At 37.6% G+C, this 24,495-nt stretch overlaps 1 protein-coding gene across 1 annotated transcript; it reads left to right on the top strand.

Moving 5' to 3' along the window:
• Nucleotides 1–20,414: 20,414 nt before the first annotated feature.
• LOC143241851 (nuclear receptor subfamily 2 group F member 1-A-like) lies at nt 20,415–23,350 on the top strand. Its single transcript, XM_076485129.1, is given in 3 exon segments — nt 20,415–20,858; nt 20,860–20,893; nt 22,815–23,350. Coding segments are annotated over 3 exon segments (774 nt in total). The 5' UTR covers nt 20,415–20,654.
• The last annotated feature ends 1,145 nt before the right edge of the window (nt 23,351–24,495 follow it).

The raw sequence follows: 24,495 nt of genomic DNA, 5'->3' as shown, positions 1-24,495 counted from the left end.
ACGTTTGGATCGACTTGTTTAGTTGAGACTGCTACATTGTTGTTCTTTACTGGTAACGTTTGGATCGACTTGTTTAGTTGAAACTGCTACATTGTTGTTCTTTACTGGTAACGTTTGGATCGACTTGTTTAGTTGAAACTGCTACATTGTTGTTCTTTACTGGTAACGTGTGGATCTAATTGTTTAGTTGAAACTGCTACATTGTTGTGCTTTACTGGTAACGTGTGGATCTACTTGTTTAGTTGAGACTGCTACATTGTTGTGCTTCGCTGGTAACGTGTGGATCTACTTGTTTAGTTGAAATTGCTACATTGTTGTGCTTCGCTGGTAACGTGTGGATCTACTTGTTTAGTTGAAACTGCTACATTGTTGTGCTTCGCTGGTAACGTGTGGATCTACTTGTTTAGTTGAAACTGCTACATTGTTGTGCTTCACTGGTAACGTGTGTTTCTACTTGTTTAATTGAAACTGCTACATTGTTGTGCTTCGCTGGTAACGTTTAGATCTACTTGTTTAGTTGAAACTGCTACATTGTTGTGCTTCACTGGTAACGTGTGTTTCTTCTTGTTTAATTGAAACTGCTACATTGTTGTGCTTCGCTGGTAACGTTTAGATCTACTTGTTTAGTTGAAACTGCTACATTGTTGTGCTTCGCTGGTAACGTGTGGATCTACTTGTTTAGTTGAAACTGCTACATTGTTGTTCTTTACTGGTAACGTTTGGATCGACTTGTTTAGTTGAGACTGCTACATTGTTGTTCTTTACTGGTAACGTTTGGATCGACTTGTTTAGTTGAAACTGCTACATTGTTGTTCTTTACTGGTAACGTTTGGATCGACTTGTTTAGTTGAAACTGCTACATTGTTGTTCTTTACTGGTAACGTGCGGATCTACTTGTTTAGTTGAAACTGCTACATTGTTGTGCTTTACTGGTAACGTGTGGATCTACTTGTTTAGTTGAGACTGCTACATTGTTGTGCTTCGCTGGTAACGTGTGGATCTACTTGTTTAGTTGAAACTGCTACATTGTTGTGCTTCACTGGTAACGTGTGTTTCTACTTGTTTAATTGAAACTGCTACATTGTTGTGCTTCGCTGGTAACGTTTAGATCTACTTGTTTAGTTGAAACTGCTACATTGTTGTGCTTCGCTGGTAACGTGTGGATCTACTTGTTTAGTTGAAACTGCTACATTGTTGTGCTTCACTGGTAACGTGTGTTTCTACTTGTTTAATTGAAACTGCTACATTGTTGTGCTTCGCTGGTAACGTTTAGATCTACTTGTTTAGTTGAAACTGCTACATTGTTGTGCTTCACTGGTAACGTGTGTTTCTACTTGTTTAATTGAAACTGCTACATTGTTGTGCTTCGCTGGTAACGTTTAGATCTACTTGTTTAGTTGAAACTGCTACATTGTTGTGCTTCGCTGGTAACGTGTGGATCTACTTGTTTAGTTGAAACTGCTACATTGTTGTGCTTTACTGGTAACGTGTGGATCTACTTGTTTAGTTGAAACTGCTACATTGTTGTGCTTCGCTGGTAACGTGTGGATCTACTTGTTTAGTTGAAACTGCTACATTGTTGTTCTTTACTGGTAACGTGTGGATCTACTTGTTTAGTTGAAACTGCTACATTGTTGTGCTTTACTGGTAACGTGTGGATCTACTTGTTTAGTTGAGACTGCTACATTGTTGTGCTTCGCTGGTAACGTGTGGATCTACTTGTTTAGTTGAAACTGCTACATTGTTGTGCTTCACTGGTAACGTGTGTTTCTACTTGTTTAATTGAAACTGCTACATTGTTGTGCTTCGCTGGTAACGTTTAGATCTACTTGTTTAGTTGAAACTGCTACATTGTTGTGCTTCACTGGTAACGTGTGTTTCTACTTGTTTAATTGAAACTGCTACATTGTTGTGCTTCGCTGGTAACGTTTAGATCTACTTGTTTAGTTGAAACTGCTACATTGTTGTGCTTCGCTGGTAACGTGTGGATCTACTTGTTTAGTTGAAACTGCTACATTGTTGTTCTTTACTGGTAACGTTTGGATCGACTTGTTTAGTTGAGACTGCTACATTGTTGTTCTTTACTGGTAACGTTTGGATCTACTTGTTTAGTTGAAACTGCTACATTGTTGTTCTTTACTGGTAACGTTTGGATCGACTTGTTTAGTTGAAACTGCTACATTGTTGTTCTTTACTGGTAACGTGTGGATCTACTTGTTTAGTTGAAACTGCTACATTGTTGTGCTTTACTGGTAACGTGTGGATCTACTTGTTTAGTTGAAACTGCTACATTGTTGTTCTTTACTGGTAACGTATGGATCTACTTGTTTAGTTGAAACTGCTACATTGTTGTTCTTTACTGGTAACGTTTGGATCGACTTGTTTAGTTGAAACTGCTACATTGTTGTTCTTTACTGGTAACGTTTGGATCGACTTGTTTAGTTGAAACTGCTACATTGTTGTGCTTCACTGGTAACGTTTGGATCTACTTGTTTAGTTGAAACTGCTACATTGTTGTTCTTTACTGGTAACGTGTGGATCTACTTGTTTAGTTGAAACTGCTACATTGTTGTTCTTTACTGGTAACGTGTGGATCTACTTGTTTAGTTGAAACTGCTACATTGTTGTTCTTTACTGGTAACGTGTGGATCTACTTGTTTAGTTGAAACTGCTACATTGTTGTTCTTTACTGGTAACGTTTGGATCTACTTGTTTAGTTGAAACTGCTACATTGTTGTTCTTTACTGGTAACGTTTGGATCGACTTGTTTAGTGGAAACTGCTACATTGTTGTTCTTTACTGGTAACGTGTGTTTCTACTTGTTTAATTGAAACTGCTACATTGTTGTGCTTCGCTGGTAACGTGTGGATCTACTTGTTTAGTTGAAACTGCTACATTGTTGTTCTTTACTGGTAACGTTTGGATCGACTTGTTTAGTTGAGACTGCTACATTGTTGTGCTTCGCTGGTAACGTGTGGATCTACTTGTTTAGTTGAAACTGCTACATTGTTGTGCTTCACTGGTAACGTGTGGATCTACTTGTTTAGTTGAAACTGCTACATTGTTGTTATTTACTGGTAACGTTTGGATCTACTTCTTCATTTCAAAGTGCTACATTGTTGTGCTTCACTGGTAACGTGTGTTTCTACTTGTTTAATTGAAACTGCTACATTGTTGTTCTTTACTGGTAACGTGTGGATCTACTTGTTTAGTTGAAACTGCTACATTGTTGTGCTTCGCTGGTAACGTGTGGATCTACTTGTTTAGTTGAAACTGCTACATTGTTGTTCTTTACTGGTAACGTTTGGATCTACTTCTTCATTTGAAACTGCTACATTGTTGTGCTTCACTGGTAACGTGTGTTTCTACTTGTTTAGTTGAAACTGCTACATTGTTGTTCTTTACTGGTAACGTTTGGATCGACTTGTTTAGTTGAAACTGCTACATTGTTGTTCTTTACTGGTAACGTGTGGATCTACTTGTTTAGTTGAAACTGCTACATTGTTGTGCTTCGCTGGTAACGTGTGGATCTACTTGTTTAGTTGAAACTGCTACATTGTTGTGCTTCACTGGTAACGTGTGTTTCTACTTGTTTAATTGAAACTGCTACATTGTTGTTCTTTACTGGTAACGTGTTGATCTACTTGTTTAGTTGAAACTGCTACATTGTTGTTCTTTACTGGTAACGTGTGGATCTACTTGTTTAGTTGAGACTGCTACATTGTTGTTCTTTACTGGTAACGTGTGGGTCTACTTGTTTAGTTGAGACTGTTACATTGTTGTTCTTTACTGGTAACGTGTGGATCTACTTGTTTAGTTGAGACTGCTATATTGTTTTTCTTTACTGGTAACGTGTGGATCTACTTGTTTAGTTGAAACTGTTACATTGTTGTTCTTTACTGGTAACGTGTGGATCTACTTGTTTAGTTGAGACTGCTACATTGTTGTTCTTTACTGGTAACGTGTGGATCTACTTGTTTAGTTGAAACTGCTACATTGTTGTTATTTACTGGTAACGTTTGGATCTACTTCTTCATTTCAAACTGCTACATTGTTGTGCTTCACTGGTAACGTGTGTTTCTACTTGTTTAATTGAAACTGCTACATTGTTGTTCTTTACTGGTAACGTTTGGATCGACTTGTTTAGTTGAAACTGGTACATTGTTGTTATTTACTGGTAACGTGTGGATCTACTTGTTTAGTTGAAACTGCTACATTGTTGTGCTTCGCTGGTAACGTGTGGATCTACTTGTTTAGTTGAAACTGCTACATTGTTGTGCTTCACTGGTAACGTGTGTTTCTACTTGTTTAATTGAAACTGCTACATTGTTGTTCTTTACTGGTAACGTGTGGATCTACTTGTTTAGTTGAAACTGCTACATTGTTGTTCTTTACTGGTAACGTGTGGATCTACTTGTTTAGTTGAGACTGCTACATTGTTGTTCTTTACTGGTAACGTTTGGATCGACTTGTTTAGTTGAGACTGCTACATTGTTGTTCTTTAGTGGTAACGTTTGGATCGACTTGTTTAGTTGAGACTGCTACATTGTTGTTCTTTACTGGTAACGTGTGGATCTACTTGTTTAGTTGAGACTGCTACATTGTTGTTCTTTACTGGTAACGTGTGGATCTACTTGTTTAGTTGAGACTGCTACATTGTTGTTCTTTACTGGTAACGTGTGGATCTACTTGTTTAGTTGAAACTGCTACATTGTTGTTCTTTACTGGTAACGTGTGGATCTACTTGTTTAGTTGAGACTGCTACATTGTTGTTCTTTACTGGTAACGTGTGGATCTACTTGTTTAGTTGAGACTGTTACATTGTTGTTCTTTACTGGTAACGTGTGGATCTACTTGTTTAGTTGAGACTGCTATATTGTTGTTCTTTACTGGTAACGTGTGGATCTACTTGTTTAGTTGAGACTGCTACATTGTTGTTCTTTACTGGTAAGGTGTGGATCTACTTGTTTAGTTGAGACTGCTACATTGTTGTTCTTTACTGGTAACGTGTGGATCTACTTGTTTAGTTGAGACTGCTACATTGTTGTTCTTTACTGGTAACGTGTGGATCTACTTGTTTAGTTGAAACTGCCACATTGTTGTTCTTTACTGGTAACGTGTGGATCTACTTGTTTAGTTGAGACTGCTACATTGTTGTTCTTTACTGGTAACGTGTGGATCTAATTCTTCAGTTCAACTACTAACAAACAGTTATAACACTCACTCTGAACTATCTACAATTGTAGCACTTAATAAAATAGTTACTAATCAAAACATTGTGTGAACTGAAGTTACCATAACGTAACATCATCCCCAAGTTTCTCAAGTATATCACCCTTTCCATAAACATGGGACGCAGTTGATGTTTTTCGTAGAAATACATCTTCAAGTGTCTTGTAAGTGTTATGATGGTGGTAATTATAGCTGGTTCACTATTATATATAACACATACTAGATCTGTAAATCACAGTTTCTGCAGGAACTTTTTATATAAGAGTCACAGCGGTCGCGGACACAAACAAATATTGCTTGTCCTTAAAGGTCACTGTGAGTGTTTGTTCGTCTCGACCTTACAAACTGTAGTTTCGCAAGACTGCACAACCTAGAGACTTTATTATTCCTATTTAAGTGCACTATTCAAGTGGGAGGCGGGGCGTGATAAACCACCACCAGGTGGTGTTGGATAAAGACGAAGGATTAGAGTCTACCCACACTTTGTTACCATATGAAATAAACATAAGAAAATAATGAACCGCGTCAGTCATTGTTCGCAGGCGTTGACCGCGGCAGTTTGTAGCATTATAGTTTAATAGTTGCAGTATGTTATAAATTACTCTTACAGTCGAGAGTGTTATTTCAAAATTAAGCCTAAAGCTTGAAATAAAAATAGTTCCTTTTTATATTCGTATGTATTCTGCAGACATATTATACAGAAAGATCACGTCTGACTTACTGCTCCCCACAGGGGCAGGGAAAACAAAGACGATGACCTCTGAGATGGCTGATCCAAATATTCATTTCTTCAGTTAGTAACCTTTTACTACATTTGTAACTTCAGTACATGGCGTGCATTGGTTGTTATGCTCTATGATAAGAATCTCTGATGTGGTTGTAGTCTAAAACATCTTTATAATTAACCATTTAAGGTATCAAGTAAAAGAACTGCTCAAGAACAGGGAGAATATTCGTTTTGTATAGAATGATAATTCTAAATAAGATGTGAATCTTTTTACTCTGCTGTATTTAATAGGTATTGTATTTTTTTTCGAGAATAAATTACACCATGACTGTTTGGTCTGTCTGTCTGTTTTGGAATTTCGCACAAAGCTACTCGAGGGCTATCTGTGCTAGCCGTCCCTAATTTAGCAGTGTAAGACTAGAGTGAAGTCAGCTAGTCATCACCACACACCGCCAACTCTTGGGCTACTCTTTTACCAACGAAAAGTGGGATTGACCGTCATATTATAACACCCCCACGGCTGGGAGGGCGAGCATGTTTGGCGCGACTCGGGCGCGAACCCGCGACCCTCAGATTACGAAGTACACGCCTTAACGCGCTAGGCCATGCCGAGCCCTACACCATGACAAGAAAAATAAAAACTCTTGCTACTGGTATACTTCTTTCATAAGGAAGGAGTTTCTATAGATTCACTGTGGAACAGGAGGTTGTGGTTCTACTAAAGATAAGGTGTTATGTTATACTGGTGGTTGCTTAAGATATACAGTTATTTTAAAGAATTGCTACAGATAAGGTGTTATACTGGCGGCTGCTAAAGATACGTTGTTCTGTTAAGAAGTTGCAACATATAAGTTGTTTTATTGTTATGCTACAAAGTTGCTACTGATAACGTGTTATCATTGGGCAAATTTCTTGATTGGTTTTTCTCTGCAGATAAGATGTTATACTGGTATGGTTTTAAATCTCAAAATAACACATTCTAAACACTAAACACTGGGATATATAGGATAATCTGCTGTTTCCTTCCCACTGACCACCAGTGGTTAAAATGTGTTGGATATGTACCTTTTTTCCTCCATCCACTGGTCAACATTGTACTGTACATGTTTCTGTTCCCTTTTTTCCTCATTTAATAAAGAAAGGACAACACTTCTAACTCCCACATTTCATCTTCTAACAATGAAATGATCACTTCTATTCAAATTTCATCTCTTAACAATGAACAGACAATACTGCTAGTTCCAGTTTCATCTCTTAACAATGAACAGACAATACTGCTAGTTCCAGTTTCATCTCTTAACGATGAACAGACAATACTGCTAGTTCCAGTTTCATCTCTTAACAATGAACAGACAATACTGCTAGTTCCAGTTTCATCTCTTAACGATGAACAGACAATACTGCTAGTTCCAGTTTCATCTCTTAACGATGAACAGACAATACTGCTAGTTCCAGTTTCATCTCTTAACAATGACCAGACAATACTGCTAGTTCCAGTTTCATCTCTTAACAATGAACAGACAATACTGCTAGTTCTAGTTTCATCTCTTAACAATGAACAGACAATACTGCTAGTTCCAGTTTCATCTCTTAACGATGAACAGACAATACTGCTAGTTCCAGTTTCATCTCTTAACAATGACCAGACAATACTGCTAGTTCCAGTTTCATCTCTTAACAATGAACAGACAATACTGCTAGTTCCAGTTTCATCTCTTAACAATGACCAGACAATACTGCTAGTTCCAGTTTCATCTCTTAACAATGAACAGACAATACTGCTAGTTCCAGTTTCATCTCTTAACAATGAACAGACAATACTGCTAGTTCCAGTTTCATCTCTTAACAATGAACAGACAACACTTCTAGTTCTAGTTTCATCTCTTAACAATGAACAGACAATACTGCTAGTTCCAGTTTCATCTCTTAACAATGAACAGACAATACTGCTAGTTCCAGTTTCATCTCTTAACAATGAATAGACAACACTTCTAGTTCCAGTTTCATCTCTTAACAATGAACAGACAACACTTCTAGTTCCAGTTTCATCTCTTAACAATGACCAGACAATACTGCTAGTTCCAGTTTCATCTCTTAACAATGAACAGACAATACTGCTCGTTCCAGTTTCATCTCTTAACAATGAACAGACAACAATTCTAGTTCCAGTTTCATCTCTTAACAATGACCAGACAATACTGCTAGTTCCAGTTTCATCTCTTAACAATGAATAGACAACACTTCTAGTTCCAGTTTCATCTCTTAACAATGAACAGACAATACTGCTAGTTCCAGTTTCATCTCTTAACAATGAACAGACAATACTGCTAGTTCCAGTTTCATCTCTTAACAATGACCAGACAATACTGCTAGTTCCAGTTTCATCTCTTAACAATGAACAGACAATACTGCTAGTTCCAGTTTCATCTCTTAACAATGAACAGACAATACTGCTAGTTCCAGTTTCATCTCTTAACAATGAACAGACAACACTTCTAGTTCTAGTTTCATCTCTTAACAATGAACAGACAATACTGCTAGTTCCAGTTTCATCTCTTAACAATGAACAGACAATACTGCTAGTTCCAGTTTCATCTCTTAACAATGAATAGACAACACTTCTAGTTCCAGTTTCATCTCTTAACAATGAACAGACAACACTTCTAGTTCCAGTTTCATCTCTTAACAATGACCAGACAATACTGCTAGTTCCAGTTTCATCTCTTAACAATGAACAGACAATACTGCTCGTTCCAGTTTCATCTCTTAACAATGAACAGACAACAATTCTAGTTCCAGTTTCATCTCTTAACAATGACCAGACAATACTGCTAGTTCCAGTTTCATCTCTTAACAATGAATAGACAACACTTCTAGTTCCAGTTTCATCTCTTAACAATGAACAGACAACACTTCTAGTTCCAGTTTCATCTCTTAACAATGAACAGACAACACTTCTAGTTCCAGTTTCATCTCTTAACAATGAACAGACAACACTTCTAGTTCCAGTTTCATCTCTTAACAATGAACAGACAACACTTCTAGTTCCAGTTTCATCTCTTAACAATGAACAAACAATACTTCTAGTTCCAGTTTCATCTCTTAACAATGAACAGACAATACTGCTAGTTCCAGTTTCATCTCTTAACAATGAACAGACAATACGTCTAGTTCCAATTTCATCTCTTAACAATGAACAGACAACACTTCTAGTTCCAGTTTCATCTCTTAACAATGAACAGACAACACTTCTAGTTCCAATTTCATCTCTTAACAATGACCAGACAATACTGCTAGTTCCAGTTTCATCTCTTAACAATGAACAGACAACACTTCTAGTTCCAGTTTCATCTCTTAACAATGAATAGACAACACTTCTAGTTCCAGTTTCATCTCTTAACAATGAACAGACAATACTGCTAGTTCCAGTTTCATCTCTTAACAATGAACAGACAATACTGCTAGTTCCAGTTTCATCTCTTAACAATGAACAGACAATACTGCTAGTTCCAGTTTCATCTCTTAACAATGAACAGACAATACTGCTAGTTCCAGTTTCATCTCTTAACAATGACCAGACAATACTGCTAGTTCCAGTTTCATCTCTTAACGATGAACAGACAATACTGCTAGTTCCAGTTTCATCTCTTAACAATGAACAGACAACACTTCTAGTTCCAGTTTCATCTCTTAACAATGAACAGACAATACTGCTAGTTCCAGTTTCATCTCTTAACGATGAATAGACAACACTTCTAGTTCCAGTTTCATCTCTTAACGATGAATAGACAACACTTCTAGTTCCAGTTTCATCTCTTAACAATGAACAGACAATACTGCTAGTTCCAGTTTCATCTCTTAACAATGAACAGACAATACTGCTAGTTCCAGTTTCATCTCTTAACAATGAACAGACAATACTGCTAGTTCCAGTTTCATCTCTTAACAATGACCAGACAATACTGCTAGTTCCAGTTTCATCTCTTAACAATAATTGGGCAACACTTCTAGCTCTCACCTTTCGTCTCCTAACCAATAAATCCATGTTTGATTGTTTTGTAATCACAAGCTCATCACATTGTAATGTCCGATACTTGTGTCACGTACTGACCATAAACAGTAATTCGTCTAAGTAACTGACCACAAACGTAATTACAGTTACGTGTTATGTTATTAATCCAAACCACGTTTACCAGTCTCCAAGTGTAGCACAAAGCTGCATAATATGCTGTGCGTGCTCTGTTTACAAGGGGTATCGAAACCCAGGTTCTAGCGTTGGGTGTCAGCACACATGCGCTGGGGAAGGGAGCATCTCCTAGTTAGTCACGTACTTGTCACCTTTTCCTCGTGTTTTCCCATCAGACGTTCCAGTAACTGACACTAACTGGATACTTTGTTGTTTCTAAGACTATTACAGTTAATCGTTGTCCTCGTATTTTCCCATCAGACGTTCCAGTAACTGACACTAACTGAATACTTTGTTTTTTCTAAGACTATTGCAGTTAATCGTTGTGCTCGTGTTTTTCCATCAGACGTTCCAGTAACTGATCATTAACTGAATACGTTGTTGTTTCTAAGACTATTGTAGTTAATCGTATTCCTCGTGTTTTCCCATCAGACGTTCCAGTAACTGATCACTAACTGAATACTTTGTTGTTTCTAAGACTATTGCAGTTAATCGTATTCCTCGTGTTTTCCCATCAGACGTTCCAGTAACTGATCGCTAACTGGATACTTTGTTGTTTCTAAGGCTATTGCAGTTAATCGTTGTCCTCGTGTTTTCCCATCAGACGTTCCAGTAACTGATCGCTAACTGGATACTTTGTTGTTTCTAAGGCTATTGCAGTTAATCGTTGTCCTCGTGTTTTCCCATCAGACGTTCCAGTAACTGATCACTAACTGGATACTTTGTTGTTTCTAAGACTATTGTAGTTAATCGTATTCCTCGTGTTTTCCCATCAGACGTTCCAGTAACTGATCGTTAACTGGATACTTTGTTGTTTCTAAGACTATTGCAGTTAATCGTATTCCTCGTGTTTTCCCATCAGACGTTCCAGTAACTGATCGTTAACTGGATACTTTGTTGTTTCTAAGACTATTGCAGTTAATCGTATTCCTCGTGTTTTCCCATCAGACGTTCCAGTAACTGATCACTAACTGGATACTTTGTTGTTTCTAAGACTATTGCAGTTAATCGTATTTCTCGTGTTTTCCCATCAGACGTTCCAGTAACTGATCGTTAAATGGATACTTTGTTGTTTCTAAGACTATTGCAGTTAATCGTATTCCTCGTGTTTTCCCATCAGACGTTCCAGTAACTGATCACTAACTGAATACTTTGTTGTTTCTAAGACTATTGCAGTTAATCGTTGTCCTCGTGTTTTCCCATCAGACGTTCCAGTAACTGATCGTTAACTGGATACTTTGTTGTTTCTAAGGCTATTGCAGTTAATCGTTGTCCTCGTGTTTTCCCATCAGACGTTCCAGTAACTGATCACTAACTGGATACTTTGTTGTTTCTAAGACTATTGTAGTTAATCGTTGTTTTATTTGACATCAAAGTGAGCGCAGTTACATTTCCCGTGACAACATTAATACCTGTCCCCTTACCCCGATCTAGACAAATCCAATAAAACCATTGTGACATATCTGCCCATCCAAAGAGTAGGGAACATTTAGTCTTAATTCAATTCATTTTGTTCATGTGTTGTGCATAAAGTAAACATTCATTAACCTCATTTCGATCGTTGGTTCAACTACCTAACGAAAGTCACTGAACTGTGAAAAATAAGAAGAATCTGTTTGTTTTTAGTTCTAAACTTAGTTGCATTATTTCCTATTCACGGTATCAAAACTTTCTTTAGAACATAACTTGTACTCCTTCAAGATTTATTGTTGTCATTCAGAGTAAATGAAACTGTATAAATTAATGTGCTACTTTGTGAACTACCTAAAGCCACGAACTTTGAAGGGTTTTGAAATATCCTGAACAGTTATGAAGAGTTTATATAAAAGCAAAACAGTTAAAAATAATTTTTAAAATGTTTGTTTTAGTCAGTTTTGAATCCCATCGACAATTGCTAGTTTTAAAAACACATGTCATGTGGATTCGTGATGATTACTATAACTTTTATTAAATTGAGGATTCAGGTCTCGATCCCGTTATGTTTATAACCTTTTAATCTTAATGTTCATAGGTCTCTTAGTTATAATTATATATCTCTCTTAAAACTGCTTATATCGATCACTTAACAATACGTATATCTTTGTCATAAAATGCCTGTATCCTTCTCTTAAGAGGCTTATATTTCTCTTTTATTCTTAAGAATGTTTATATTCCTCTTGTAATAACGCTAAAACACTGCTGGCCAAAATCTTAAAGCCAATGAACGTAAAGTAAGAATGTGAATTTCGTGTTGTTAGATTCAACCACTTATTTGAGTAGAGCTTCGAAAGATGAAAATAAGAAAAGGAAAAATGAAAATAAAAACTTTTAATATTTAATAGGGAAAATGTGAACGCTATGAAATTAGCCTAAATACTAGGTGGTCAAAAGTTTAAGACCGTACTGAAACGAAGCGTTAATCGGTAAACACGTAACAAAATTTAGTAATTTGTGTTCAAGCATTAGCGTTTTCAACATCTTCCACTGACATCTCCTGTGTTACATTGGGTAAAAACATGGCAAAGGCTAAAAAGTTGACAGAGTTTGAACATGGCTGAATTGTCGAGCTGCAAAAGCAAGGTCTCTCTCAACGTGAGATTGGATGTAGTAAAACTGCTGTTGCAAATATCTTAAAAAACCCTGAGGGATACGGAACGAGAATTTCAAGTGGTCGGCCCAAGAAAATTTTGCCGGCGTTGAGCAGGAGGATTCGACGGGTTGTCCGGCAAGACATCAGCCGATCGTCGAACCAGATTAAGGTTCTTACGACACAAAATGCAGCTCAAGAACAATAAGACAGCATATACGAGAGAAAGGCTTTAAAAACCGTAAACGTCTTCAAAGGCCACGCCTCCTTCCACACCACGAAACAGCTCGGTTAAACTTTGCTGAGAAGCACCAAACATGGCTTCCAACGTTACTGGCACTATAAGGATATCCCACCGGAGACATTTTCTACACGACACGATCAGCTTCCATCCTGATTTGGGGTGCTTTCTCCTTCCATAGAACAATGGAGCTTTAGGTTATACAGGGACGTCAAACGGCAGCTGACTACATTGGCATGTTGGAGAGAGCATGCTTATTGACTGAAGGCCCTCGCTTGTGTGGAAATGACTGGATCTTTCAGCAGGACAACGCTGCAATCCACAATGCTCGCAGGACAAAGGAATTTTCGTGGCGAATAACGTGAATCGTTTAGACAATCTAGCGTGTTCGCCTCATTGTAAATGTTTGGAGGTGGATGGCAAGGGAAGTCTGTAGAAATGGACATCAATTCCAAACAATGCATGATCTTCGTGAAGCCATCTTCACCACTTGGAATGACATTCCAACCAGCCTTCTACAAACGTTTATATCGACCATGCCAAAGCGAATGTTTGCAGTTATTCGCAATGACGGCCGTGCAACTCACTACTGAGACCTCTTGTTGGGCATTTTTTACCCTGTTTAGGACTTCGTTTCTTTTCATCTTAAACTTTTGACCAGCTAGTATTTTGGCTAATTTCACAGTGTCCACATTTTCCCTATTAAATGCTAGAAAATGTTTTTATTTTCCCTTTTCTTATTTTTATCTTTTGAAGCTCTACTCAAATAAGTGGTTGAGTCTAACAACGCAAAATGCATATTTTTCTTTATGTTTATTAAGATTTTGGCCACCAGGTTGTGTCTCTCTTATTTTTAATATCGCTTCTGTCTCCCTTTTATTTCACTCTTTGTCAATAACCTGGTACAAAAGAATTATTACATTTCCATTTGAAGGACAAGTATTCTAATACCCAGGATTTTCGAGAATGATTAAATTCTCCTTGCGGTATGATGTTAGATTTTATAGAAACATAAAATAAACGAATCAAGTAAAATGGTGGAGAAGATGAGACGGATAAGTTCAGTTACGTTTAGGATGGCGTGTGTACCAGTAGCAAAACAGTACCGAGTCTGACAACGAAAGAAGAGGCGAGCGACTTGGCAGTCAGCAACAAATTAGCAAACATTTGGCCAGAACCTAAAGATCCCGTAAAAAATATCCAAATAACAGAACACAAAACTTCATAGAGTGGTGGAATGTAAGAAACATATGCGTCTGTTACTCATACGGTGATCCTGTAATCTTTTATGAATTTGATGAATATGAATCACTCAAGTTTCTATCTTCTAATGAATTATTTAACCAAACAAGTTGTTCACAATACTAGAAATAAGTTTCTTATCTCAGTGGTAACTCGAACGATAGAATAGGCTATGAAATTATTTTTAGTTTTTTCGACTACTTGTTCTTGAACGATTCACACTAATAAATCAATTGTGTATATTCCTAAGATGATATATAAACTTAGGAATTTTGTGTTGAGGTAAAGACAGCTCACAACACCATTGGTATACTTATCGCTTCATAACTATAATGACCTAACATTCTTTCAACTTGATGTAAATATGAGTAGCATCTCTCAGGAAACGACTTAAATGTTTTGTCAAACAAAACCTATAACCATTAATTGTTGTTTTATATTAGTTTCGTTGGTATCGGAATAAATCTGCTTTTATAATATAAATTTTTGCCTTAATAAAATCGTTTTGTTTTGGTAATGTTGTAGTAACCGATAAGTTGTTTAAAGTTTTCTTGTTAGTAAAGCCGTCGTATTTGTTGTAATGTTGTAGCAACCAACCTGTTATTAATTTGTTGCTTTTAATGGAACTGTTTTATTTCTGTGTATGACGTTGCTAATAAAATATGTGATTACAGTTTAGTATTTTCTGTTAGAAGTTTTGTCCCTGTACTGAGGGTAAATTGCACGTGCGCCGACAAGTTCGCGAGTCTACCTTGAAACAAGAAATTTTGGCTGGTATCCATAACCTTTCACCTTTTAATTACCACCGCAGCTTGAGATGTTTCCATTTAAACCACGGTTTAGATTCATAATAATTTTTAGATAAGTCTTTGAACTAAAACAACTTGTTTCTTAAATAGTAGGTAAAATATTTTACTTCATATGGCAGTAGATATTTAGTTTCCACGTGTTGTCATGTGATACCAACAGGAGATATGAATACAGTATCATCCCGATTTATTACTTCAAGATTTTGAAATGAAGAATAATAGGTTTCAGTTTCTTTTTTTAGCTATTTTATTCGGTTAGCATGGGGCCTCATCTAAAGTGCTGGAAGTTATTTCGCTTGCATTAATACGGTAGTATTAGATTCGCGTTACATGACACTCAAACAGACTATCTTAAATTCAGATATTCAACTCCGTATGGTGTTGGAACTGTAAGTTTTCGTATGTGGAGTCAGTTTTTTTGATTCGATCAGTTACAGATGTATTAGCCTTTTAATATATATGTATCTCTCTCTAGAACAGGAGAAATAAACGTAATTAATTTGTTTTCATTGCACATTTACAACAAAAACTGTTACAGCCGTTCGTTCTATTGATGTCTCCATAAAGGACGAAACTTTGAATTTCTTTGTGAGGTTCTAGATTTTACAAGTTCAGAGTGATTGACCTCACTGTTGAATAAATATTGTACTTTGTTATATTGTTATATGTTTGTGGCTCTTCTGTCTGAACCATGAAGGTATTTTGTAGTGTAATTTCATTTTATATTGAACATAGAAAATATCTAGTTCACTATAACCGTGTACCTTGCTCCAAGAAATCTACCTTCACCCATGCTTGATTTGTTGTCATCTGTTGCCTTAAGATTATAAATATTTTGTTTTAAACATGTCTTTAAACAATTTCTACATGCATGTGTTAGAGCTTCGGAGTTGATGAACCTGATTCGATACTGTGCAAAGCCACAGAATGTTCCAAGCACTTTGAGCAGTAACTGCGTTATAAATGTGACAGTGAGTATATTAACTCGGATGGTCAATGAAAGGGTGCTGCTCTCCATCTGGTCAGTAGTTCATAATTAAGGACAGCGGCAAATAGCTTTATTGGCTTTATTCTTAATACAAAATATTAATTAATTGACCAAAATGTTTATGGATGTACGATTGTTGTCGCTACTAACATAATAATATGAAGATAATTATATAGAAATATGAACAAATATACAATCAGTATTGGTTTTAATCCTAATTGTTACAACTGAGGTAGTTCTATGTATTTTATATAGAAATTAAACGATCTCATTCAAATGGTGTGATTTGTTCTTTCGTAACAAACACATTAATCATATAACATAAGATAACACAACATAAGGACATCTGAACACGTGAACAGAACAACTCGGTAATTTGAAAATTCAGAGTTGGTGGTAATGTTGTGGTGACTGTAAGTCGATATTTATACAAAGAACAAATACATTTTGATAGAATCGTGGAAAAATGAGAAATGAAAATAGATGACCAGCAACTGGTAAGCGGGAACAGTGTTTGTATTGGGCCTATAATTGAAATTCTGAATCGTACAGAGCATAATTAGTGCTATCATTGAAATTCTGAATCGTACAGAGCATAATTAGTGCTATCATTGAAATTCTGAATCGTACAGAGCATAATTAGTGCTATCATTGAAATTCTGAATCGTACAGAGCATAATTAGTGCTATCATTAAAATTCTGAATCGTACAGAGCATAATTAGTGCTATCATTGAAATTCTGAATCGTACAGAGCATAATTAGTGCAACTTTCATATGCAAAGGAAACTTGTATTTCTACATTAGTGGTTTTGTTTTTCTAGGAGAACAAGTCACAAGAACAGTAGGTTTACAGTACAGCATAACAAAATTTACTTTTCCTAGTTGTGGAAGGTGACTAGTCCACGAAAGTCCCTTAATATGAAATTGTGGTGTAATACTTTAAAACGTCTACCACACACACACACACACACATACAATACATTTTTTCGTCTGTCTTTCGCTCGCATCAGGAATGCCACTTGAAAGACTTGTTTTAAAACCAAATTTCCTGAATGTGTGGCCCGAGGGCGCTGGATGCACCTGTACAAAGAAACTCTTGAACAGCCGCTAGGAGAAACATGAAAACTGGTCCAACAACTGAAGCGGACCTTAGACTCGTTGAAGGAGATGATATAGTCACGTTTCAAACCCACACAGGAGCTGCCTTGTGCGAATATTCGTCTATCCTCGCTACACACACACACGGAGTTTGTTAGTTTCGTCATCAGCTACTAGAGTCATGTGGCACATTGATGCTTTTGTTTGTTTGTTTTTTGAATTTTGCGCAAAGCTATGCGAGGGCTATCCGCGCGAGCCGTCCCTAATTTAGTTGTGTAAGACTAGAGGGAAGGCAGCTAGTCAACACCACCCACCGCCAACTCTTGGGCTACTCTTTTACCAACGATAGTGGGATTGATCTTTACATTATAACGCCCTCACGGCTGAAAGGGCGAGCATGTTTGGTGTGACGGGGATTCAAACCCGCGACCCTCGGATTACGAGTCGAGTGCCTTAACCACCTGGCCATGCCGGGCCACACTGACGCTAAACGAAATGAAGAATTGAGGTTTTACCATTTTGCTTCATGCCGATAACCCAAATAACCTGTGATCTCGATCTAGCGAAGAAATGTAAATACAACGAATATTTTTAAAGGTTCGTAATTCCTATAGAAAAAACTATGGCGCTTCAGATTTGTCTAGAATTTAAAGTTTTAACCTTTACTCTGACCTAACCTCTGACCTAACTTTTAATCTTTCCCCAGTAAACTTTTCACCGTTTGTTGTTAATCATTTACATGCAAGTTAAACAATGTCTTAACCACTGGATACCGTGTGTGTGTTTTTATCATTTAGCAAAGCCACTTTGGGCTATCTGCTGAGCTCACCGATGGGAATCGAACCCTTGATTTTAACGTTGTAAATCCGTAGACTTCCTGCTGTACTAGCGGGGTACCCACTGGATATCAGTGAGTTATTCCCTGGGTTCTTGTTTTATTTAACCCTTACTGATTTTAACCGACTCGCTGCTGTTTATTGGCTCAAATGGTTCAGCGGAAAGTCTCTGAGCTAAAATTTTGCTAAAATTTGTAGTTCGATACCCGTGATGGGCATATCACAGATATAGCTTTGTGCTTTTAATAATAAACAAACAAAGAAGTTAAAAGTCTAATTGAAGGTTTCTCGGGTGATATTGTGTTTACTACGTCATTCAAGGCCCGGCATGGCTAGGTGGTTAAGACACTCGACTCATAAACTGAGGGTCGCGGGTTCGCATCCCCGTCGCGCCAAACATGCTCGCCCTTTCAGCCGTGGGGGCGTTATAATGTGACGGTCAATCCCACTATTCGTTGGTAAAAGAGTAGCCCAAGAGGTAGCGGTGGGTAGTGATAACTAGCTGCCTTCCCTCTGGTCTTACACTGCTAAATTAGGGACGGTTAGAGCAGATAACCCTTTTGCGCGAAATTCAAAACAAACCAAATACGTCATTCCAACAGTACAACAAACAACGACTCTTACCAGTCGGCCTATTGTTATATAATTACAATTACAAAAATAGTAATAACAAAACACTTTAGACCAAAACAATATGGTAACGTAGTATAGCCACGGGTTTAGGCCTATGGGAACGTAGCACGAGAGATCTGGCTGAAATGATCGGCGACAGTTAGGATGTTTCGAAAGTTTTTCTAAGACTAACCAGTTTATAATTTCCTTCTTACGTTCTGATTGTAAACAATAACAGGCGGATTCAGTCGTTTCTTTATAAGTTCAAAAGATTCAGTTTGAAACGTCTTTTTACAGCGTTTCTTTTCAGCCTTAAATTCTCAAATACTTTTGATATTTTCGTAAGTGGAAAGTTTTTCATAGGCTGATGTGTATTAAAATGAGTCATTTTACAAACGTAACTGAAACCGCAACCTGTGTCTTTAGATCGTAACACTCTGGAGGTGATTTTATTTATCTTTAAACGTACGTATTATACAGAGGTTAAAGATGACAATAAATTGAAATATCTACTGTTCCATAACGGTCTAACAAGTGTGAGATATGAACCCACGTGCTGTTAACGAAATTACTATGAAGCGATGACGTTATTTACCCGCTCATTTTGCAGCCAGTCACATATTAATATTACGCTATTTCTTTTATTAGAATGTTAAAATATACTTAATGTCTCGGTGCTCTTACAGCGCCATCTCAGTAACCATAAGATCACAGATACACGTAGTGTTAGATGTTGGGGTAGAATACGTAAGATTAGCTTAACCTTGAGGTGTTACACAAAAATGATGGTTACGTCGCGTGGCACGAGGCTATTACGACCATTCAGATCCAGGTCGTGTCCTCTTTTCTGTCCGAAAGCGATATATAACAAACTAGTATTATAGAATAGCGAATTGTGTTTGTGCCTCGTAAGGCTACACTTCAACCCTAGTGGTACTAGTATTATAGAATAGCGAATTGTGTTTGTGCCCCGTCAGGCTACACTTCAACCCTAGTGGTACTAGTATTATAGAATAGCGAATTGTGTTTGTGCCTCGTCAGGCTACACTTCAACCCTAGTGGTACTAGTATTATAGAATAGCGAATTGTGTTTATGCCTCGTCAGGCTACACTTCAACCCTAGTGGTACTAGTATTATAGAATAGCGAATTGTGTTTGTGCCTCGTCAGGCTACACTTCAACCCTAGTGGTACTAGTATTATAGAATAGCGAATTGTGTTTGTGCCTCGTCAGGCTACACTTCAACCCTAGTGGTACTAGTATTATAGAATAGCGAATTGTGTTTGTGTCTCGTCAGGCTACACTTCAACCCTAGTGGTACTAGTATTATAGAATAGCGAATTGTGTTTGTGTCTCGTCAGGCTACACTTCAACCCTAGTGGTCTCTACATGCAGTAACGGACTCTGAGATTTGTTCCAGCCCTTTTCTCACACTTACCGAATCCCACATTTACTGACTCTGGTCATCGTTTTAGTGGCTGTGATTGGTTATTTTAGCCACCTGAATGAGCGTAAGGCAGTACTGGAATTTAACAACCTTTAAATTAGACACAAGTAATCTGACCAATGAGGAGGCAGTTGATTATTTTCCCTAGTTGTGGTTCGATTACCTCCAGGGTAGAGAAAGATTGTTTCTTACTAATAGGCTTGTTGAACTCTGACGACACCATATCCATATACGGTAAAGTCGCCATGACAACGCAAACACCAACTATTATGCGGTAATTCACGACCTGGGAAGTCCGTCCAGCTGCTGAAGCGCGAGGCTCTGGCCCAAGTTCACGTGCAGTTTCCCTCCCTTCTTGGAATGCAGCTGATTCGAATTCCCAGTTGTACGTTTGCTCTGGCTGTGTGAGGACATCGCGGGTACCGGCGGTGAGAAGTCGTGTGAGCTAAGCCTTACATTTCCCTCTACCCGTCCCAGCGTGCTTCTATGGAGAAACAAACCGAACAAAAAATTTATATTTCCGAGGATTAAGTTGTGTGTCTTCAGTTATGGCATTGACGGTAGCTTCTTGGAGAGAGCCGCCACCGAACGAGGGACCTACAGTTACCGAAGCTGGCCTAACTCCACATACTCCAACGGCACTCGCTGCACCTAATACAACATCTCAGAATGCGGACAAAAAACCTCCAGCACTTGGAATGTGTGGTGTGTGGGGACAAGAGCAGTGGTAAACACTACGGCCAGTTCACATGCGAGGGTTGCAAGTCTTTCTTTAAGAGGAGTGTCAGACGAAACCTGACCTACACTTGTCGCGGAACTAGGAACTGCCCGGTTGACCAACATCACCGTAACCAGTGCCAATACTGCCGCCTCAAAAAAGTGTCTCAAGATGGGCATGCGTAGGGAGGGTAGGTTCCCAGGTTAGCTTGCTTTTCTCTAACTCTAACACCACGCCCTTGGTCAGTTTGTGATATAATTAAGGCCAACTCGAATCACCTGGGGCGCACATTTATGCTAAGACTAACCTACGTAACTAACAGGGTCGAGCTATAGAAAATAACTTGAAATAACGTACGTGTAAACACGATTTTCGATACTTATAATTAATTATTCATTTTATATCTCGTTAGCTTCTTTTCGTGTCCAGACACAGTATGGTATATGTTATTTTACTGTGGAAAATGGAAAACAAAAGTTAACAGTTCATTCTTTTGAATAAGTAAGTAAAAGTAAAAAATACCACGAATTATATAAAATCTTCTGTACAGCCCTAATTTACAATAAAATAAACGTTAAATATTGTAGTTTACCTGCTTAACCCTAATTTACAATAAAATAAACGTTAAATATTGTAGTTTACCTGCTTAACCCTAATTTACAATAAAATAAACGTTAAATATTGTAGTTTACCTGCTTAACCCTAATTTAATAAAATAAACGTTAAATATTGTAGTTTACCTGCTTAACCCTAATTTACAATAAAATAAACCTTTAATATAATGTAGTTTATCTGCTTAACCCTAATTTACAATAAAATAAACTTTAAATATTGTAGTTTACCTGTTTAACCCTAATTTACAATAAAATAAAGTTAAATATTGTAGTTTACCTGCTTAACTCTAATTTACAATAAAATAAACGTTAAATATTGTAGCTTGCTTACTTAACCCTAAATTACAATAAAATAAACAAATATTGTAGCTTACCTCCTTAACCCTAATTTATAAAAAAAACCCATTAGATATCCTAAGTGATGTACCAAACACTAATGAACAGTAGACTACACATAAATTATTGTAACTTACCTGTATAATCCTTAATCATAGTAAGATGCACATAATATATTCTACCTTACTTGTGTAATACTAAAATATAATAAAAATAATAAATGCCGGCTTACAGACCCCGAGATATAAAAGAATAATTACGATATGTTACAACTTTCCTATACAACCATCAATTATAAATCAGATGCATTTGCCGAAAAATATTAATTATACAATCAAAACACAAACTATGTATTATTTTACGTCAATTAGTTGACGTGTTGCTATTGAAAATTGTTTAACAATATCCAATATAACCTGTTGAGGTTGCTACTAAAAGTTTCGCGTTTAACACTGTTCAACACATATTGCTAAAAGTTGTATGTTTAACAATGTTCAACACGTATTGTTGTGATGCTGCTGAAAGTTGTGTGTTTAACACATATTGCTAAAAGTTGTATGTTTAACAATGTTCAACACGTATTGTTGTGATGCTGCTGAAAGTTGTGTGTTTAACAATGTTCAACACGTATTGTTGTGATGCTGCTGAAAGTTGTATGTTTAACAATGTTCAACACGTATTGTTGTGATGCTGCTGAAAGTTGTGTGTTTAACAATGTTCAACACATATTGCTAAAAGTTGTATGTTTAACAATGTTCAACACATATTGCTAAAAGTTGTATGTTTAACAATGTTCAACACGTATTGTTGTGATGCTGCTGAAAGTTGTTGTGTTTAACAATGTTCAACACGTAGTGTTGTGATGCTGCTGAAAGTTGTATGTTTAACAATGTTCAACACGTATTGTTGTGATGCTGCTGAAAGTTGTATGTTTTGATTTCTTCTTATTAAATGTTAATGTGTGCTGTTGAAAGATACGAGTTTAACAACGTTCAGATTATGCTGTTGTTATTGAAAGTTCGCTGTAACAACAGTGAAGTTTGTTTAATGGTGGTTAGCTGGTGTTGTGATGCTGTTCGTAGCTGCATTTTATTTTTAAAAATTTTTGTGCTCTAACTTGGACTCATTTTTGTTACTTACCGAACATAACACTTTTTTCAGCTGTTCAACGAGGACGGCTTCCGTCAACACAACATGCTCTTCCTGGACAGATGGCTCTGACCAATGGAGACTCTGTGAACGGTCATTCTTACCTGTCCAGTTTTATCTCTCTCCTCCTGAGAGCAGAACCTTACGAGCCTTCTCGGTACGGTCAGTGCATGCAGTCCAACAACATCATGAGTATTGATAATATTTGTGAACTAGCCGCTCGCCTGCTGTTCAGTGCTGTAGAGTGGGCGAAACATTCCGTTTTTCCCGATCTCCAAATAACCGATCAGGTAGCTCTCCTCCGACTCGTCTGGAGTGAGCTCTTCGTGTTGAACGCGTCTCAGTGCTCCATGCCCTTACACGTGGCGCCTTTACTGGCTGCCGCTGGACTACACGCTTCACCTATGGCCGCGGACCACGTGGTAGCGTTCATGGACCACATCCGAATATTCCAGGAACAAGTGGAGAAGTTGAAGGCTCTTCACGTTGACGCCGCCGAGTACAGCTGTCTGAAGGCGGTCGTTCTCTTTACCACAGGTAAGTTATGACTGGTGGTTTCTAGGGTTTCATTGTTCTAGTTGAGTCCCTACCGGGTTCAAAGCATCGGATCACTACAGTTAAACTGTATTATTTTAAGTAATGTCCAAAGACCTGTGTGTGTGTGTGTGTTTTTTTCTTATAGTAAAGCCTCATTGGGCCATCTGCTGAGTCCACCGAGGGGGGATCGAACTTCTAATTTTAGAGTAGTAAATCCGAAGACTTACCGTTGTACCAGCAGGGGATACGACGAGCTATAAAATCGACTAGTTTCTGTTGTTATGCGGTCGTTTGCAGGACACGCAACGCTAGAAGTTGGGTTTATCTTCAGCAGTTAACAGATAGCTTATTGTCCACCTTTGTGTTTAATTAACAACCACTTTATTGTTGTACATATATTGTTAAACTATTATTTTCTATAATTATATAATTTATACTCAACTTTATTTGAACTAAAAATGTGGATTTCATTCGAGGAGTACAGTCTGTAACTGTTTAATGTAACTGTTTGGTAAAATGTATGTCGAGTGCTGTGCTTACATTGGACATACAAGTGGAACTTCCACTGTTACCAACATGATAAACGTAACCAAAAGTATCATTACACTTCATGCTATCGGTGATATAGATGGCGTCCAGACCATTACTATGTTTGTTTGGTTTTGGTTTGTTTTGAATTTCGCGCAAAGCGACACGAGGGCTATCTGCGCTAGCCGTCCCTAATTTAGCAGTGTAAGACTAGAGGGAAGACAGCTTGTCATCACCGCCGATCGCCAACTCTTGGGCTACTCTTTTACTAACGAATAGTGGGAATGACCGAAACATTATAACGCCCTCACGGCTGAAAGGGCGAGAATGTTTGGTGTGACGGGTATTCGAATCCACGACCCTCAGATTACGAATCGAGTGCCTTAACCCCCTGCCCATGCCTGCTATATTTGTAGACTCCCATATGGCCGGATGAGTATTAAGCAAAAGGCCTCGTCGGCATTGAAATACGACAGGCATGATACAGTTGAGATTTTATTACACACCAGCTGGAATATCCGTTCCCTGGACAGAAGTTATGTAAATTCATTATTAAAGAAAGGTTATCTTAGGGCACGAATGTATGTAGTTGTAAAAAAACACCCACAAAAACTTGAAAACACAAAAC

The sequence above is a fragment of the Tachypleus tridentatus genome, unplaced genomic scaffold (assembly GCF_004210375.1).
Source record: "Tachypleus tridentatus isolate NWPU-2018 unplaced genomic scaffold, ASM421037v1 Hic_cluster_1, whole genome shotgun sequence".
NCBI lineage: Eukaryota > Metazoa > Arthropoda > Merostomata > Xiphosura > Limulidae > Tachypleus > Tachypleus tridentatus.
Note: the sequence above shows the minus strand (reverse complement) of the source record. Positions and strands in the feature narration are given on the sequence as shown.